The sequence below is a fragment of the Lagopus leucura genome, unplaced genomic scaffold (genome assembly GCF_019238085.1).
Source record: "Lagopus leucura isolate 7727_CA_CO unplaced genomic scaffold, USGS_WTPT01 Super-Scaffold_100001, whole genome shotgun sequence".
NCBI lineage: Eukaryota > Metazoa > Chordata > Aves > Galliformes > Phasianidae > Lagopus > Lagopus leucura.
In genome coordinates this window covers 48294859-48315917 of record NW_024962262.1, presented here as the reverse complement: position 1 = coordinate 48315917, position 21059 = coordinate 48294859, and the positions used below count along the sequence as shown (strand labels likewise).

Here is a 21059-nt window from a genome sequence, read left to right as displayed (position 1 = left end):
GAATCACCAAAGCTGGAAAAGATCTCCAAGACAAGTCCAGCTGTCCACTTATCAGCAATATTTCACCACTAAACCATGTCCCTTAGTCGTTTCTTGAACATTCCAGGGATGGTGATTCAGCCACCTCCTTGGGCAGTCTGTTATAGTGCCTGACCACTTCAGAGAAGAAATGTTTCTTAACATCCAATCTGAACCTCCCCTGGCACAACTTGAGGGTATTCCCTCTAGTCTTATCGCAGTGTTACCGTTCTGCTCCAGAGCATACTCAGAGCATCTCCATTTATCAGGGCTGAGTAGTTTCTCCCTTTCAGGGATCTGAAAACTAGCTATGCTTGGTCCCCACTAAGTTTCAGTCAAAACAGAACATATCCAAGGCCAAACATAATGGTGGAAACTATTAGTTTAACAAACAGATGTGAATTTTCTTCTATGTTGCTCAGTGCAATGGTTGTCAGAGCACTCATTCAGAATCAGCTTCAGTCCTCTGACTTTGACTAAGAGAAGTCAAAATTACACTCCTTTCAGCAGTATAAACTAGCTATCAAGCTGGAGGCTACCCACAAAAGATCATGGTGGGGTTCTTCCCCAGCACAGTTAAGAACAAAAATCAAAGACCAGATCAGGCAGAGAGAGAAAGCACACACACACAAAAAAAGGAGCTTCAGTATCTCGAAATCTAGATAATTTCTAAAGTTAGTCATTGATGAATTTAAAATGACATGTTTTAGCTTTACCAGTTAAAATTTAGCAATTTTTAAGCAGTAGTAAACAGGAGTTAACAATGCAGGGTTTTAAGCAACTCTGTTTGGTTGCTAAGTACAAGCACAACCTACATACAGTTACTTCAGAGAAAATTGTCCTCAAACCAACATGTAACCAAAACTATTCATAAATAAAAGAATAAATAAAATAAAATAAAATAAAAATAAAAATAAAATAAAAATTAAAATTAAAATTAAAAATTAAAAAAAAAATAAAATAAATAAAAAGAATAAATAAAAGATCATGAATACAATGGTAACTGTTAAAAAAAAAAACAAAAAACAAAAAAAAAAAACCATAAATGATACCACCTGCAGAATCAGGCTGATGAAATTCCGATAAAATTTTCTGAACTTGTCTCAGCGTACTCCTAGCTTCCTCCAACTCTTTCCAGATCAAAAAGACATCTTCACAAACACCAGCGACTGCAAAAGGAATAATAGGTAGAACTTGACATTTTGTACCAATTTCTGCTTTTTATACATCCTATATTATCATGAAGTCATCCAGGTATTACTGCATCACCTTGTTCACAGGGTTCCACTGAAGTGAGAAGTGCTGTTCTTAGATGGAATTCAAAAATGGGCTCAAAGCTATCAGAACATGAGAGGTGTTTAGCCTGCTAGGATGAACCTACAGAGCTGGCCTCAGACTGTTCCCACAATGGGAGGAAATCCTTTTTAATGTTCTCAAATAATAAGAAGAAAATTCCACAAAGAAATTCACATTTTTCTCTGAACTTCATTGCAAAACCAACCTCCAAATATTAGATCTAACTTTGAAAATTTAAAGAGAACACATTTGCAATACCTTCAATCTCCTACAGTATATAAAAACCTTTAAAATTTAATCTCTTTTTTCCATAAGGGTATGTAATATAATTTCGGTAAGATACTTTGATTTTCATCTTAACAATTCTCAACAGAGAGCCATAATTAAATGCTAAAAAACAAACAAACAAACAACAACAAAGCAGGAGTTGACACAAGATTTTCTTAATCCCAGTAGATTTGCTTCCCTTGATTAAAAGATTAAAGCATGAATTTATTTAGTAGAGTACAATTATTGAAACTGAGTCACCATGTACACCCAAGTAACATATACTAAAAATGTGTTGAGTGTAAACACATTGAGTTGAAATTGCAATCTAGGACTATATAGAAAAAAACTGTGTAGTGCATTACAGTAAAAAATATATAAAAGGAACTGAATCATGAGCTATCCTAACCACAAATGCAGACCAAAAGCTATTGCAAAGCATAGCCTATTACTGAATGCACGTGAAGATGCTGAACAAGGCAAACTTTATCTTAGCATCTAGTGGTTCAGTTAATATTCTCTGGTAGTTCCCTCTATAGAAGATAAGACATGCAAACTCGTGCGTTAAAGTAGGCTACCATTAGACAAACAAACCTGATCATTTTGTTCTTTGATAAACTTCCCTGAAATAATAATTAGAATGTTCTACTAAATCAGAACTCAATTATAATTGTGAAATGCTTTTAATTTCCAAGAAATATTTTGAAATGTGTTGTTGTACACTGCCATCTCCTGGGACTTCCCTGTACTTCAAAAATACCTGTTTCTGTTACAGCAAAGATCAGCATTTCCTACATGACAAAAGCCATGAGTAAAGTAGACCATTCCACAACATAAAAGACAGGAAAAAAATATCCAAGTCTGCTATCCTTAATTTACAAATTCAAAGTATTTAATTTTATGAAGGATTTTAATGTTGCATTTGAAAATACTGAAATCAGGAAGAAATTTTCAACTACCTTTAAAATAGTATTGGTGATTTTATTGTGTTTCTTCATTTCCTCCTGAGCTCATGCTGTGGACTACTCAAATTTACAGGACTATTGGAACCGTCTCTGATAAGATACGTGTATTTAGTTTGTATTACATAAGAAAGTATCTTATTCCTTATTAATGCCATGGCCAGCAAAGTAAAACTGCACGCACTTTCAAAGCAGATACATTTAATGGAGCATATTGTACAGGAAAATGCAGGCATTAACAACTGCACACTGCAAACAGCAAGTTGCCTAGAAAACCTTTTATTTTTTTGTTTACAACAACTTTTTGTGGGCTCAGCTAGAAGAGCAGGCTGTAAGCAGTGGCAAGCAAAGCTACTTTCTCTACAAGGGAGGCTCACCTCCACCTCCATGTTTGTTTCCATCTCTACCTGCACCTTTTCCTCCACATCTGAGGAGAAGTGGGAGAGAAAAGCTGTGCCTTTTCAAACAGCCCCAAACCCAACACACAAACACACACACTGATGGTCACATCCTCCAGCTGTGCCTTTCTCCCCACAGCCTGTCCTTGAAAGAAGCAAGCACAAACCTCTCTTCGACTTACATTCCCTGCATTCACTTTCATTTTCACTTAATGCTCTGCCTTCCCCGGCCTGCACAAAGTGCCAGCTGGCTCGGCTGTCTCCCACCATCACTGCTGAGGTGAAGCATGGCCTGTTGTGCTGAAAGAAGCCCTGCACCAGAGAATGGAGGCCATGGAAATGAGGAAGAAGATGAGGCAGGAGAGCCTGAGATAAGGGGCTGGAACGCTGTGCTGACTGGTGTGAGCTGAAGCAAAATGGTGCAGCCAAGTGAAAAAGCATGGGCACTTACACATGTACACAGAAACTCAGAACAGTCCTCATTCCATTTCCCACTTATTTCATATCATCAGGTGATATTAAAGCAAGAAGCTTTTCCACACCTACCTCTCAGCAGACAAACTTTTCTGGTTTGATGAGCCACTGTAACCCATTTCATTTCATATTCAAGGTACAAAAAATGCTTAGAAAAAAAAGCCCATGCAAAAAGAAGCCTGTGAAACTTGACAGGGTCTTTGAAATATCAAGGAAATACCAGCACAGATGCAAAACATGAAAAACTGAAGTATTTCTTATTTCTCTGATGATCTGACTGAGGCTGTGAAAGCAAAATCCAGATGTAATTGAGTAAGATATATTGTAAACTTTGCCTGCAAGGGAAGAGCAATTTTTTCACTGCTGGTCCCTTCCTCAGCCTCTATGTGGCAGCAGAAGACAGCAGTGTTCTCCCAAGAACCGGTTGTCAAAAAGCACCTTTGGAAGGGGAAGCCTGCGGGTCCAGAGGAGCACAGGAGGGCAGCTGCCTGAGCACCCACAGAGTCAGGCAGCAGGCACCCTGTCCCCATCTTGCCCTTCTTCCCCTGGGCAAATGGACAAAGCAAATGAACTTTGTATCCCGTGTGGTATTGCAGCTATCTGCATCACTCTTTACACATTAGCAAAGAGAGTTGCCAGGCCAAGGTTAGGTTGCTAAGACTGGACAAAGCACGAGTGAGAAAAATGCAGAGGCAATGATCTTTGCTTCGGCTCATTGGTAAAGCAGCTGCTACGCAGTCATTATCCTGGCTTTCTGAAAACTCAGAACTGATCAAGCTCATTTGTCTCCACAGACTGGAATGGTGCGCTATTCCAAAAGCCTGGCCATGTTAAAATATGTCTCTTTTCAGATATGTCTCATAACTCAAATCCTGACTTCAATCCACTGACATTTTCTTTACGCATACAGTTCATCTACTCCACCACGCAGAGAAATACTGCCCAGAAATATACTATTGTTTGCATGTCAGAAGCCATTATAAATGTCAGGATCTAGCTCAGAATGTCACTGCTTTTCAAGCCCCTCTATAGCACCTATCTCCTCCCAATCCAAGCCCATAACACAACTGTGGCCCTTCTCAAGGAGAACCTTCTTCACCACAGCTTCCACCATCTCTCTTGTACTCTAGAACTTCAAGCTCCAACTTGAATTCCATCTCCCTTCCACTTACAGTTCTAGCTACACAACAACACTGCTTAATTCTGCAGCTTTCAGCAGATGAAGAAGCTACACAAAGAATGTAGGCAGAAGTGATAACAGGAAAATCAGTGCTGAATAAGGAGATATCACCACATTGGTCCAAGTAAGATTTTATGTAAAAGTATTTCTTCCGCATGAAGTAGGACCGAATCTGCCACTACAAGCACTGCAATTATTTACTGGTTTACACCTGATTTGATCTCTAGCACTCATTCAATGAGTTTAAATATATATATATATATATATCCTTTTTGGCAGTTTCTTATGCTTCCTTGACTGCTCAAGATGCAAAACAGGAGAGAAGTCAGCTGTTATCTGAAATTTTAAATAGTTCACTTCCGACTTGTTTTGCTTAGGTAGATGAAAAAGAGTGAGCATGAAGATTACCTGTATTTGCAAAGCAGTGTTATTCAGTGGATACCCAGAAAACTACCAGATTTCCTTAAAATGCTTTTTTTTCCCAGTCCATAAAACGTAATGATGAGTTTCAATTTCCAGCTGTTGCATTTGCGGTGCAAAAAGAAACAGAATCAGAATACTCTTGTGCCACCCTTTATTTTCCAAGAAACATCACATTTGGAAGATTAGATCTCTGGTTCATTTTCTATTCATTTCCTTGTACAGTTTATGCCACACACCCAAGAACCAGTTTCAGAACACATCAGTGAGTAATCAACAGTTTTATTATTATCATCTTCTACACCCTTGAAAGGAGTCTCTGAAATGCGAGACATCAGGCATGGGCCAGAATAATGTCTCCTATACATTTTCTTTTCTGAAAAGATTTTAGATTCTGCCTATGACTGAAAGGCTCTGATTGGCTGTCAGTGATGTCACAAGTGTGGTTATAATACCCAGTAAATGTAGAAAGCTAATTGTGTTCCTTTTTAATGCGTAAATTCTACACCATAATAGCAATAAGACAAAACAGACAATGCACTTCAAGGAGATTACTGCCCTTTTGAGCGATTAAAGCTATTCAGCTTTCAACTTTAGAAACAGTGATGAGGAAGTAATTCCAGTCATATAGGAGCTCTAGGCCCATCTATTGAAACAGGCTGCTGCCTGGGGGAAGAGGAAGCCAGCTTCCCCCTCACACTCAAATGGGGTCTGGCAAAGAAGCACTTGGAGCAGACTGAAGGAGATTATTACAGCACTCTGAATTAGTATGAAGTGAGAAGAAGGGCTCTGAAGTACACTCTGCTTTTGGCTCCTAAACTTTTTGCTCTCTTAATTTTGCCCCCCCAACTCCCCCATTATGCTTCTTACACACTGAATAACCACAGTCATGCTGAAGGACAGGTTGGTACACAAGAAACAAGATCACAACCCAGAAAATATGGGACATTTAGTCCAAGACTTAAAAAATGGTGAGTCATTAAGTTCACTTTATGCCATAGGTTCCCTAGCAGTAAAAAGAGGCTAACAGTAATGCAACACTGATGCCCCTCAGTATAATAATGGGGATGTGAGCCAGGAGAGAAAAGAGGTCTTACGCTTGCTGATATTTAAAAAAAAAAAAAAAAATTCAACTGAAAAAGTCTGCTGATAAAGATATCAGACCTGGCATACACAGACTCGCTTCACACCACAAGCTGGTCCAGTCCCACTGAACAGTAAGGCTGACTTTTCCTGGTGAAGTAGCACTGTGACTAAGAACCATGCTGAGAGCTTTCCATCCAGCTCCACTCACAATAAAATGAAGATTCTGCTTCTCCTCTGCTTCTTTCTGTTTCTTCCTCTTAAATTTTTTTCATCTTTTTCCTCTCTCTTTGTTACTTCTCTCTAGCTTATACTGTGCTCTCTGCCTGTCTTCATGATAAATTCAAAGCTTGAGAGGAAGAAGTTAACCATATGTGGGTTTAATTCCTTGATATTAGCAATGAACTAGGTCTTACTGATGTGGCTGTTGTATCAGATGCCATTCTTATCTCTTTCATCTCCCTTTCTGCCATTACTTTCTACATTACCACCAGGACATTAACACTGCTGTGTTTATCTTTACCCCTGAAAAAAAATGTTCTTGCTTCTAATTCTTTTTTCCCTTCTTTTACATTCTCACATGTATATCCTCCATTCTCCTCACTTCTCTATTTTCCTTTCCCTCTCCTTCCTGCTGACAGCATTTCCATTTTACAAATGGAAATGTTGAAATTTGTTCCCAGCCGGCCCATGCCTACAGAAGATTTATTTTAACGCTAAGCAAATTCCTACATTACATTGCTACCTTGAAATTTCACTTAAAAACACAATTTGGATTTAAAATTATCTACCTAGTGGCATTCTCCCTTTCACTTTTCTGGAATTCTGGGCAATTAGACCTTTTCCATCTTCTTCACATTTTAGCGCAGGTCCAGTAGCATCTCTATAGTAATTCTTCTCAACAAAAGCATGGAATCTGTAATAAAAAATGGGTTTTCACCAGTCTGTAAACTATGTAAATACTTTCTTAGTTTAAATGTGAATGTCACATATGCAAGATCATAGCAACATACAACTTTGGAATTATTTCCTCATCTGTTCAAGATAATCAAATGTTCAATTACAACAGTACTATGAATGGTACCAAACTTTTACATACATGTATGTATTTTCTAACGTTTCTTCATGAAGAACATGCTTTCATTTTGGTATCACTTACTCTGAGGCACATTCCTTTTCAATCATCTGGAAATTTGTTTTTAATTAATGCTCCTAACAGCTGAGCAAGCAAATCATTCGAGATATCTGAGAGGATGCTAACACCCTTAAATTAGATTATCCTTGCAGTTCAAAGCCCAACAGGAACATTTATTTCACTATCGACATACAATCAGGAAGTCAAGCAGACTTCATTTACCTTAATTCTCACAACATTAAAGCTCCCAGAGCAGGAAAAAAGAAGCCTTTCTAAAGCAGAACTACACCAGAATCAGGCTTAAATCAAGAAAAACCCATGAGCTTAACAACTCCCATGAGGAAGCTGACAGCCTTTAAGACAGTTATTGGCAAATGTCCACCAGCAAGATATTTGTGGCCTCTGAACCAAAGCTATGCTATTATTAGTGCAAAAAATAGTGAAGATAATGGGAATCATACTAGGAAAACAATTCCTCAGAGCACCTTCTTGCAACTCTTCTTGCCTCTTTCTCTACCATGCAAGAAACATTCATTTTCCTCTTATAAAGGAGAGAAAAACACTGCCAGAAGAAAATGAAGGATGGTGACCAATAATGTATGTGGTATCATAGAGGTACCACAGTTCATTTAGACACATATCAGAAGAAATATAACAATTTCCCACAGTCTTGACTTTTGGCAGACACTCCACCTCTTGAAAGCTACTTCTAAACACAGACGGCTATAAAAGAGCTCAGCAGCTGCCGTCTTACCAATCGCTCTGCTGTCGTTTGGGAGATTTCTACTGTTGGAGACCTTCCCACTCTTCACAAACAACAGTGAAACAGAAAGCTACAGCAGTCATTTCACAGCTCTGTAACTGCATAGTGACTTCTGTTAAGCAGAAAAACACCTTATCAGCTCCTATTGGCCTCTTGCTGTTTAGCCAGAGTTAGGTGGTGTGGCTTTTTTTTGTTTTCTCATTTGCTTTCCTTATTTTGATATCAGAATCAAGATTAAAGTTGTATTATTCCTTCCTAATGAAGGCTGATTCTCGCCGCACAGCTGGTTCCCAAGATAAAGTAGCCAAAAACCATATGGAATGTATCAGTTTCCACCAACCACACTGAAAAGCAGTGTGCAGAACTGTAGTTTCACACAACAAGGCCTAATGGATAACACAACTTCAATTTCCTGTTGATCCAGGCACTGCCTATTTAGGACAGGCATTACTTTTCAAGTACATGTCTGCATTACATTTGGTCCAAAAAAACTCCACATCCTTTGGTGGTGGCTGTGGGCATTACCAAAGTACAAAGCAATATGATGAAAACTTGATGTTGCCACTCTTTCTCTTAAACAATTTTCAGACTTTCAAAGAGGAGCAGACAATAGATGATTTAGGATGTAACTAAGGATTGGCCCTTCTTCAAGCCAGTGAGCACATATGTAGAGAGAGAAGGTCTGTTTGAGTAGACTCTGTATTTCAGTTATAGCTCTTAGATTATTTCCTTGGTTTATCCAGATCACTTACCAATCTGGTTTGTCCCATTTTCCTCGTGAGAAAAAAAGGGATAACATTCAGGTATCTTCAGATAGCATTCCTAGCAGCAAAAAAACAAGTGCTGAAATCTTATACTGAAATCCTTCTTTGTCATACCTTCCAGAGGCCAAGTGGCTCAGCTCCTTCAGAAAAATAACAGTTTCATCTTCCCTGGCATTAAAAGATACAGTGTTGACTGGACAGGGGCCATCAGAAACCTTCTCAAGGAGTAGCTGCCTTGTGACTGCTGGAATGTCCCCCACCACAAAGTAATAAACAGCTTCAATCTGTCATAAAACAAAACAAACAAACAAACAAACAGAAGATAAGGAATTGGGAAGACTGTTTTACATAGATAGTTCGTATTCATTCAAAGCCCTGTGCTGTGCTGAGCACCAGTATGAAAATCTGGTAGAATCAATAAAAGTGGTGTCCCCCAAGGGTCTGTCTTGGGACCGGTGCTCTTTAACATCTTTATTAATGACATCGATGAGGGAATTGAGTGCACCCTCAGCAAGTTTGCTGACGACACCAAGCTGAGTGGTGCGGTTGATACGGTGGAAGGGATGCCATTCAGAGGGACCTCGACAGGCTGGAGGGCTGGGCTCGGGTGAACCTGATGAGGTTCAACACGGCAAAGTGCAAGGTTTTGCATTTGGGCCGGAAGAACCCCAGGCACCTGTACAGGCTGGGAGGAGCGGTCCTTGAGAGCAGCTCGGCAGAGAAGGACCTGGGGGTCCTGATGGACGAGAGACTGAATATGAGCCAGCAGTGCGCTCTGGCAGCTCGAAAGGCAAATGGGATCCTGGGCTCCATCAGGAGAGGGGTGGCCAGCAGGGACAGGGAGGTGATTGTCCCTCTCTACTCGGCTCTTGTGAGGCCCCATCTGGAGTACTGTGTCCAGGTGTGGAGCCCTCAGTACAAGAAAGATATTGAGATTTTGGAAAGGGTCCAGAGGAGGGCGACTAAGATGATCAGGGGGCTGGAGCACCTCCCCTATGAGGACAGGCTGAGGGAGTTGGGCTTGTTCAGCCTGGAGAAGAGAAGGCTGCGGGGTGACCTCATTGCAGCCTATCAATACCTGAAGGGAACCTACAGCCAGGAGGGGAGTAAACTCTTCAAAAGGGCTGACAACAGCAGGACTAGGGGAAATGGTTTTAAGTTGAAGGAGGGAAGATTTAGGTTGGATGTTAGGGGGAAGTTCTTTACTAGGAGAGTGGTTAGGCCCTGGAACGGGCTGCCCAGGGAGGTTGTGGATGCCCCGTCCTTGGACGTGTTTAAGGCCAGGTTGGACGGGGTCCTGGGCAACCTGATCTGAATGTGTATGTTTGGTGGCCCTGCTAGGCAGGGGGGTTGGAACTACATGATCCTTGGGGTCCCTTCCAACCCGGGTGATTCTGTGATTCTGTGATTCTGTGTAATACATTGCTTGGCTTATCAAATTTGCAGATTTTCAGTTCTCCTTCTCATTTATGCTAGCAATTCAGATGAAGTCCACAAAAAATTCCTAAAGTGAGAAGAGAACCTGGCCCACAGCTCACAAGCCTGATTCTACCCAGAACAAGCCCCTTCCCACAGAAGTTAACAGAAACCAGAGAGAGAAGGACAACTGTGTTAATAGCCAAGAAAAGGTTCTGTGCTGCTGCATTCCACCTGGGGGGAAGAGGGGGCACTATCCTGATGCCTTTCCAGGCCTGAAAAGCAATATGAACACTAATACCAGACATAATTTCATAGGCAACGTGTATTTTGAGGGTTAGGAAAGATGCATCATTCTTTGAATGCTACCACAGGTATTTGCAGATAGTTCATATTTTTTATACTTCTGAGGCAGAGGGAACTTGACAGGTTTGTTATGAATACATACACTTATGTTATGAAAACATCATTGCAAGAAGACAGAGAACTTGAAGAAACGTCCTTTGCTTTTTGCTTGCATATTACATTATGATAGATTAGATACTGCCTGCACATGACCATGCAAGACGAATAACTAGTAAATATGCTCCTTGATATTTCACCAACATTTACAACAAAAGTAACCAACACTGTTCAAGACAGTAAGAATTGTGTATCGACTCCACGGCATACCCACAGTACATATCTATTGACAAATAGAGATCAGTAGTCATTTAACAGAAAAACTGCATTCAGGTATGGTAAGGACTATTCTGGCTACTGGTCAGCACTGGAAGACATCTCCTCTAAGAAGGAACTTCACAAATTAACACAGCAGCACCTTGGGTTTTCCCAGGTCTCGTACGGGGGGCTGGGCATCCCGTGTAGAAGTCAGGGCCCATCCTTAAGGACCACACTTGCTTGGGAGCAAGCAGGTCTGTTGTCAGCCAGGTATCCTGACATCACCGTTAGACAAATGCTAAGGTTAAAAAAAAAGAATGAACATCTTTCATTAAAGCTTAAAGTTAACACAACACCTATCAGCTTTATAAACAGGTGCACAGAATCAAAATAAACCAAGACTTGCACACATCTGTGCTTTGGTTCAGTTCTGGAAGGTTTCCTCTGTGTTTCATCCAGCTAAACAGTCGTCAGAGCACACATGCAGCTCTTCCAGCTGAGACCCAGGCCTTGGACAACACCCTTGTTCTGGAAATTCCTTTTGATGAAGAGGCTCCTGATCTGGGGAAACATATGCAGATTGCACAACCACTTTTCTTTGAATTCCTTCAGATTCACATCTTCTCCCCCTCCTTCCTAAGGCTGCCAATAATTCATAAACTTGATATTTAATAAGGATATTAATTTTCACACTTCCTTCAAGTGCCTGCCTCTGCAGCTTCTAAAATGCTGAAGTTTGCTGGGAATAGCTGATGCAGAACCAGCTCCTCAAGAAAGTAAACAAAATTTCTAACCACAGACAATTCACTCCACTTACCACAAAACCAGCAATATCATACCATGAAGTAAGTATTCCTTACAGAACAGTGGGGAAAGGTTCAAGCCTTTCCATTTATTCCTCCATATTTTGAAATCAATAATTTATGCAGCAATCCATACAAACAAATGAACTCCATAAAGGAACAGGAAGGAGAACACAGTGCTCCTCACAACCTTTACCTGGGAGGCGAGGTACATTTTGCACACTTTGCAGAGTGGCACCTGTGTAGAACTGCAAGTTAGAGACCATGAATACATTTGCAGCAAGTATCCTGGGCTCCATCAGAAGAGGGGTGGCCAGCAGGGACAGGGAGGTGATTGTCCCCCTCTACTCTGCTCTTGTGAGGCCCCATCTGGAGTACTGTGTCCAGGTCTGGAGACCCCAGTCAGGGAGCTGTTGGAGAGGGTGCAGAGGAGGGCCACAAAGATGATCAGGGGACTGGAGCACCTCCCCTATGAGGAGAGGCTGAGGGAGCTGGGCTTGTTCAGCCTAGAGAAAAGGAGGCTGCAGGGTGACCTCATTGCAGCCTTTCAGTACCCAAAGGGAGCCTACAAACAGGAGGGGAATCAACTCTTTGAAAGGGTAGATGACAGCAGGACAAGGGGAAATGGTTTTAAGTTGAGGGAGGGGAAATTTAGGTTGGATGTCAGGGGGAAGTTCCTTCCAGAGAAAGGGAAGTTGGTGGTCCTGCATGTGGCATGGGGGTTGGAGATTCATGATCCTTGAGATCCCTTCCAACTCTGGCCATTCTGTGATTCTGTGACTGCAGCCTTACAGCGTGGTGATCTTGAGCCTGGCACTGGCAGGTCATGAGAAAAGGAAATCTAGGGACTTGCCACACATGGAAGAAAAACTCAACCTAACGGAATGACAGGAAGAGCCAAGTCTAGGGAAAAAGGAGCTATTGTTTTGGAGCAGTTTCTGTTGACGGAAGCAGTTCAGAGAAATGAGTCATTTATGACTGTTCAGTGAGTACACAGGTCTTGCCTAGGTCTGAGAGGGGTCTCCTCCAGCTAGCAGTATGGCCTGCGCTCAAACTGAACTGTCAGTTATAAATGATAATGACTGTATTTAGGAGTAATTAAAGTCTGTCTTACATGGATCACCTGCCAAAACAGGCTCCCTCAGATTACCCATTAGCCCACCAATGTCTAGAAAAAATAATAGATGCCTCACTGTTGGAAGAATTTTAATTTCTGTTTATCTGCATGCAGACTCAGGTCCAATAAGCCTTTTCTTCATCCAGACAGTACTTAAATCCAAATATCATCTTTTTCTTTCACCAGAAAATTTGTAATACTCTGCAAATTGAAAATGTTAGCATAATTTATGAAGGGGACATTTTAAAAAGCAGTTATAAAATTGTCACTGTTGTACAATTTGCTCCTCACCCACTTCCTTTCTACTATCATTTTCAAAACATCAAGGTTCATCCAGCTGAGAAGGAAACTCAAGCCGAATCTACCTTCTCTTTCAAACAGTGTCTCACAATGGAATTTACAAGAGAGTTAAGATTGGATCTGCACACAGGCATGGACTCTAATGGCAGCAAAAACTAGTGATTCTAACCCATGTGATTTTCCATTGAATCTGGGTGCCAGGAACTGAATTTATATTGGAAGCCAATTTCATAAAATCTTTCTTTAAGAGTACAATTTTTAACTGACTAGCTCAAATGATAGCACACATCTTTTATGTTTTGTCACTTCTGCTATAAATGAATAATGTAGCATGGTACTTTGAAAAATAGTCAGAATTTTTAGTAACAATATCTGCATATGCTTTGTCTTTTTGCCCTGAAATAAATTACAGCTGTAACCTGGGTGACAAAAAAAATATTTCAAGACTCTTGCTGTCTACAAATGCATAAAGAAATCTCTGTACTTAGTATTTTGGATTTTAAGTACAGGGTTTTTTTTCAAAAGCATTTTGGTTACATTACAAAATAAAAATGCTTTTCTTGTCTTCAATAATGTTGATACTAGGAATATTTTCATGAACTTGAAACCCTGAAAAACATATATGGCAAAGGAAGTGGAAGTCAGGATATTTACTCTTTCCTTTAATGACTGTATAACTCCTGTGTGCAGCAGAAAAAGAAAATACAAGATTTTGCCTTCAGAATACAATAAATTTACATAAGCAAGCCATAAGTAAATGCTGTATGCAGTTATTGTCAAGAAAAAACCTTCCAAATCCTCCCATTAATACTTATGTTTCACATTTCATTGGGGCAAATCACAGTAGCCAGTTTGGCACTGAACACTCTTGGATTAACTTGAGGCTTCTGAAAAGATGTATGAGCTTACCGTCTCATCACTCATGGCTTCCACCAGGGCTCCAGCAGAGGTGGTACTGTTGGCAGCTGTTGTGTGGTACAGCTTCCAGAGCCACTTAACAGCAGATTTTACAGTATATTCAGACACAGGAGCAGATTTCTCTTGCCACTTCATAAGATTCTCAGCAGCCCTGCAAAGTGATGTTAACTATAAATCAAAAGTAGTGAGAAAAATACTGACAAAGCAAAACGGTGGAGTTCTTCCACTGTTAGTATTCTTATAGATTGTTAAGTAATAATAACAATAAACCACTTATATTAAATCTAGACTTGCAATAAAAGTAGAGGTAAAATGAAACTCCTAGGTATAGAAATGACTATTTTTTAAGCCAGTTGTTGAAAGCATATCCAAGACAGCTACAGTGCTTTACAGCTCCTGATTCCCGTTTGTCCTTTTGCTTATTTATCATATATCTATTATAAAAGCACAATTTTTAAAAAGCAGGTGTACAAAAAACAATCTGGTTTCTCTTTCCGAGACTCGCTGCATGGCCTTCATATCAGATCATTTTAACCTACTTCTGCTTTTTTGAAAAGAGCTGATCTTTATTTGCCCATCGAAGTAAGATTTGTGAAGCAATGCTCTTCAGTATTTGATTGGTCAAAGGCCTTTTGTCTATTGGCATTACAGAGGTGCAAAGCATATATGTGCATGTATACCTGTGTATGTACATATGGACATAAAGACAAAAGATAAATCTAAAAAATAACAGGTTCCAGTAAAATAAGCTGAATGTCACAGGATCTGAGACATTCAGCCAAGGACCGTTCTGAATAATTCCTTGCAAATCTAAAAGAGAAGTAGTCCAGTTTCTCAGATTCTTTTAAAGCAGTAATTTGTGAGCTATATTGTCCTTTGTCTCCCTGCAACAAAAAGAAAAATCAATGAACACATTTATTGTGCCTCAATTTTGCCTTAGCTTAGCACAAATCATCTTTGAAGAAAATATTTTATGTGTTTCTTGAAATCTAGGAAAATCATCCCCTGTTTTTTAAATGGACTGTATCATAAGGTAGACAATTAAGATAGGGAAACACAAACAAATCTGTAGGGTAAAGCGTGCATAAAACAACATTCAGAATCGTAGTGTGGTTGAAAGCAATCTTTATGGAACCTATTGCAAATTTGTATGGCCCAGTTTGTGCATCATTTTTTCACAGTCACCAAATTCCATTCATATATACAAGCCCAAGCTTATGACTTCAAACGCTTATATAAAAATGAGGATTTGTGCAAAGATGCATAAATTTGAATAGCCGCTTCGATTCTTCTATTTGTAACTAGACCCAGATTCATTTACTCAGGTTAAGGAACAAGCTTTTGTCTTTTGTTATGGAAATCTAGCATTGTTTCCTAGTCCTACTACTTATTTCTGTGACCATGGAAATCTATAGAAATACAAATGACTATGCCTGTGCCTATGGTACGTGGGGGAGTGTATATTCAGCTGTAAGGCAGAAAACTGTACTGCCTGAAGACACAAAAATACCCAGGCAGTCAGCTGGGACCTCACTGTTTCTTTAATACTTAGATGCATTATTGAAGCACACTACTGCGGTTGCAAAGCACCCCTTGTCTTTCTGGTTTTCTACATGTGCTACGTTTGTGGAAGGCTTGTATCACCATTTGGTTTCTGTTAGCCTTTATCCTCTCCTCAGGGTAACAATGTTTTTTTGTTAAATGGAAGCAGCAAACTCAGCATTCCTCTGGGTTAAACTCGGTGGAAAATCTATACGTATTGCCATGACACAAATCACATTATCCAAACACACATCTGTATGATATAAGACTCTTGTTCTCCAACAAAAGGCAGACACGGACTCCTTTCTGCTTACCGAATGAGGTTAAATTTGGCAATCTGTGTCACTTGTTCCACAAGAACCATAGAAAGTGCATCACGGCATAGATCAAATTCGGTTGGAGCTGCAGTGCCAAAATCCAAAACGATGACAATGTGCCGTTCTTGAATCACTCCAAATATCAGCCTGCTTTCACTGGTTAACCATTCCATTCGCTGCTGATACAGCTCAATAGCTCCCATTAGACATTCCACAAAACGAAGAATCAGTTCTTTTTTGGCTGTCAGCTTTATTTAAATAAGGGAGAGAGAGGAACTGAACATTAAAACAACACAAATGAAGCCCCAAGCTTAGCACAGCTGCAGTAACCGGTTTGCAAGTGCCAGATATGCCGGCCAAGGTAGCAGTGAAAACAACCCATTTTTCTCCCGCTATTTCAGAAGCAAATACTTGACAAACGTATCTAAGCCATAACAGAAAAGACGCTGCATTTCGTCCTAATTGCCTTTCATAATCTTTTTATACAAGCATGGGACACTGCCAATGGGTTGTCTGCCTTGTCTGTCTCAAGACCGGAGCAATTAGAGTGAGCTGAACAGGGGAGAGGATGGAGAAAGGGCTGCAGAACAGATGGATGAACAAACAGGAACACAGACACTTTGTACCTTCTTAGACCAGATTTTTGACTGGCTCTTAAAACGCCGCACAGCCGTACAAGGGGGTGAACAGTTTGGTGCTGGGGCACTTCAATCTCCACCTTGTCTTTAGCATTTGAAAGGAAATGTAAAAGGCTTCCTATTTGTGCTATTATTTCACTAACAATGCCCAACACTACAGCTTAACTATTTAAGGGAAGGGGCTTAGGCAAATGCAGTCAAAAGTTCTCATAATAAGAAAAACGTAGATTGAGCACAAAAAAAAAAAAACAAACCAAGAAACCCTCTGTATGCACGTATTTATGAATGCTCGCTGTGCAAAAAGATCTGCTGGCTTAAAAACTCACTGCAGGTTCCAGTAAGGATGCATCCTCAATATCTCTGACCCATTTAAGCTAATTTACCTACCACCTTCTATCTTCAACTTTCCAGGACAAGTTCAAAACCTTGGAGCTACAAATGTTTGAAAACAAGAATATTTCTAAGTGAGAAATCAATTTGCAAACTCCTATGTATTTTTCACTGTTCTTTACTGTTAGCTAGGGCACTGTGAAATGCCTCCCAGACACATAGCAGGTTGTCTGCAGAGGAGTGGAGGCCTAGGAAGGAGTGCTCAGAAAGTCCAGTTTCCTCCTATCACTGCCAGACTCACACAAACAGCTCACTGCACTACACTGATCAAATTCCATCTTAAAATAAAGCACTTTTCTTGCCCCACCCTTTTGTTTCTAGTTGGCCAGTCCAGATTCCCATTTCTCTGAGGGGCTGCAAAACTTCTGGCTGTCCACTCTACATTTATTCATGGCAGTTCACATCCATTTATTCTTGGACTAGCAGGACTTTTAGCATAGAAAATAATAGCTCTTCTCTGTGCCTGCAATCTGCCTTTCTAGAAGCATTCAAGGGCATTCAAGTATACAATTTTTCAGTCTTCTTTGGTCTTATCTAAATACATCAACATCAACCAAGGCCTCTTACAAGATTAGCACTCCATTGCTGATCATCCTACTTGCTCTTCCAGGTACCTACTCCAATTGGAATTATTTCTTACCCTGTGGTAACTGTACATAATATCATGCACCATATTCCAAATGAGGTCTCGCCAGATATTGTGTAATGGCACCACTCCTTTAATACTACCCGAAATATCTTTTCCCCTGCTCCAAACATGCCCTATGATTAAAAGACGTGATGTAGATACTTCATACAGAATTAATTTAATTTAAAAAAATGAGGGAATAAGGATCCTTGAAATAATTCTTTTCTCATTTTCACACCTGGTGCCTCAGAAAAGATTCAAGCTACCAGGAGAAAAAAAAAAAAAAAAGAAAGAAAAAGAAAAAAATAAAACGACAAGCCTTTTTTTTTTGTAAAATCCTTTATGAATTAACTCTCTCCCCTTCCAGCTCACAAGAGTTATGTCTTCAGTCCCATCCATCCTCTCAACAATGGGACAGCCAGCAGCTGTTACTAAGACATTCCTTAGAACGTGAGCCCGGGCAGAGATCCAGCTAGCTCTCTATAGTCCAGGCTGAGCCCTTTGTGACCCACTGGCACTGAGCAAAGCAGCATTTTGCATTGGCAATGACAGCACATTATGTTATTTAATTTCAGCATGCCCATCGGTTTTATTGACTACAAGTACTTTGAAAACAAAAAAATAAAATAAAAAATTCTCAGCTGAGCATCTTCTTTTTAAGTGTTCTTTCTTGCAAAACAGAGTAAATGTTGCTTAGAAACTGCAGCCTTCTTCTATGGAAAGATTTACTGCAGTGCTGCACCAAGACAAGAGTGTGAGACTCCACAAAAGATATCTAGCACAAAAAGATAGCTAGCTTCTCTACTGTTATCACTAATATTTCAGAAAACAGAAAAAAAAAAATAGATCAAAAGATAAAGTTCTCACACAACAAATGTACGTATTTCGTGTCACAGGGAGACGTTACAGTCATATCATTCTACTGACAGTGATACAAAGTTCTAAGTGCACAGGGAAGTTACCACAAGTCAGTTCCACTTACATTATACACGCTGCCATCGTGTGCTTTCTTGTATTGAGGAAATAAACCATCTGCATACCGAGAAGCCACAAGTTTCCCCAAAGTGGTCACATAATCTACAGTAAAGGTTACAAAAGAACAAGTTGTTAATCATCAGGATTACTTTCACGATGTTCTGTTTTTCCAAAGCGCACGCAATACAAAGGAGAATAATTCTTGCTCTTGTTATTGTGTGCTTTGCTTAATATCTTCCTACAGAACTGTACAATCAGAATTCAGGGAAACCTTCTTAGAGGAATGAGAAGGATTCTTTAGATATATCAGGCTTTGAATGAGAAGGAGCTCCTCCCATAGCCAAGTACATGTGTCCTTCAGCTATTCCCCAGATTGACATGCATAGTATCCATTTATGAGGCACATGCATCCATGTTGATCTCTGGACATTAATAAATTCAAGAGAAATTCTAGTGACATTGAATTACAATTTTTTTCTGCCTGTGTTTATGTTGGGGTCCTGAGGACACCAACAGTCCTGGGTTATCCTGATCAGCCTCACCTGGGGCTTCCACCCACCCACAAGGTGCTCAGGCCTGGGAACTCAGTCTTTGTTTGGCAAGGTGTGCCTGCTTCAAGTCCTGGTGGTGCAGGACTCCTGGCTAGATCTCTCAGCCCTGTACTACAGCCTTGTTTCCAAGCTTGTCTCTGGTTCCATCTCCTGTTCCTGGCAGCACTTGGACTAGCATGACTTTTAGCATAGAAAATAATATGGTCCATATACCATATACCACATTTCAGTCTTCTTTCGTCTTATCTAAATACATCAACATCAACCAAAAATTCTTACAACATTAGCACTCCATTGCTGATCATCCTACTAGCTCTAGCTGGACCCTAGAGCTGGTCCATCACCTCGCCCAGTCTGGGAGTGCCACTGGATGCTGTTACCACACCCTGCTCTGCCTGCTGTGCACACACGTTGCAGGACTGCATGCTGGTCAACCCTGCCTGGGCTGTGGTTGCTTCTGCCTCCTGGCTCACTTTCTCCTCCTAAAGCTGCCCTGCACTTGCCTCTGCCAAGCCAGTTTAGTCAGAAGTGAGGGGGAAAGCACACTGAACTATTTTCAAGCAAAAAATAATCCACATGACTTTAACAAAAGAAAGGTTTAGGCAATTAAACTTCTGTATTATCCACTTACCTCACAACAGGACTTGCAAATATTTGTTCATCAAACAAAATACAAAAACAGGGACAGATAATGCTGTTCTCTTACACAACTAAATGGGTGCAGAAGTGGGTGCAACTAAGGAAAAGGCCACTCTCTGCTCTCTTTCAGTAGCTAGAAATCTTCTGCAGTAGTTCCACTGATAGGAAAACATTGGAGGGGGGGGAATATTTAACGTCACAAAGCAGCTATTCTGTACAGCATGCTGCCCTGCTAAGTTAGTACGTTCTGCTCCTAAAATTACATTGTAACAACATTAACCCTGTTCAGCAGCTTCTTCTTCATCTACAGCACACAGGATTCTAGGATCTGAACTGTTGGTTTTTGAATGTCCCATGGTCACAAGCCAGCTGAAATCTTAAATTATGCAACCTAGAACAATTGCAATACATTACAACTCCTACTTCTCAGGCAGTAAGCTCTTCAAAGAAAAGAATATTTTACCATGCCTTGCAAAGCACTATTATGGCAGTGATTAATAATTATTAGCAAACTCTTCCACTCCAGCTGTCAGATAACTGCAAAAGAACATTTTTCTATAGCCTGATTTTGCACAAAAAGCAGCCTGTGTTCTAATCAAATTTAACTGCTTTCTTGAAGCTGGTTTCCTGGAAATAATATTCCCGAGCAAGTTGGCTAGCCTGGATGATTAGTAGATTTCAGATTATGGCACTGCGTATATTACATCTGCCATCTAAAAATGGGCAGTCTCATGGCGTATTATTTGCAGGCAAAAGACTAACAGCCTCAGCACAGCATGTTATTTCCCAGCTGTAGCTAAACTATGGAAGACTTGAACTGGAGCCTGAAGTAAAGAAAGCAACTACACAGTTCAGTAAGAAAAGCCCTTTTTGGGTACTGAGTTCTCAGATCAAAAAGGAGATGGAGTTCCACAGTCTTCAAACTGGCAACACCAGAAACAAGGGATACAGCTTCCCTTTCTGCCACTGTTGTAAGAAAAGAGACAGCATGAGTATCTCGCCAGGGTGCAAAATGAGCAATACACTACAGAAAAAATTTATTCTGACTGTTGATTTGTCTAATACCTTTCCTGTGCTGGAATCCAATTTGTGACAAAATCTGGGACAAAGTCAATTTGTTTCTCTTGAGCCCATGAAGCTGAAGCCATTCAGAAGACGAAATGAGGGGCTGTACATCCATGTCCCACTGACTGACTGTCAGACTCCTTTCCTTCTCTTCTGATTTCTTTTTGTGGTCCTCATGGAAACTTAAATTCTCATGGTCTTGTCTGTACTTTGAATCAAAGGCAGCTGTTGTAAAGAGAAATGGAGGGATAACAATGCTTACACTTTAAAAAAAAAAACATTCACTCCAATTCTTTGCTTTCTTTACCATATACCACAGTAGTCTCCACACATGTAGCTC

The 21059-nt window shown here is 40.3% G+C and overlaps 1 protein-coding gene across 1 annotated transcript in view; it reads right to left on the bottom strand.

Moving 5' to 3' along the window:
* Positions 1-21059, bottom strand: part of VWA3B (von Willebrand factor A domain containing 3B) — a 68979-nt gene that overhangs the window by 44532 nt on the left and 3388 nt on the right. Inside the window, exons 3-9 of the mRNA XM_042868396.1 lie at positions 20720-20944; positions 18472-18566; positions 15831-16081; positions 13966-14125; positions 8875-9044; positions 6890-7014; positions 1074-1187 (exon numbers count right to left, since the gene is read on the bottom strand). Of these exons, the coding sequence (XP_042724330.1) occupies positions 1074-1187; positions 6890-7014; positions 8875-9044; positions 13966-14125; positions 15831-16081; positions 18472-18566; positions 20720-20944 (1140 nt within the window). The remainder of the gene's footprint in view (positions 1-1073; positions 1188-6889; positions 7015-8874; positions 9045-13965; positions 14126-15830; positions 16082-18471; positions 18567-20719; positions 20945-21059) is intronic.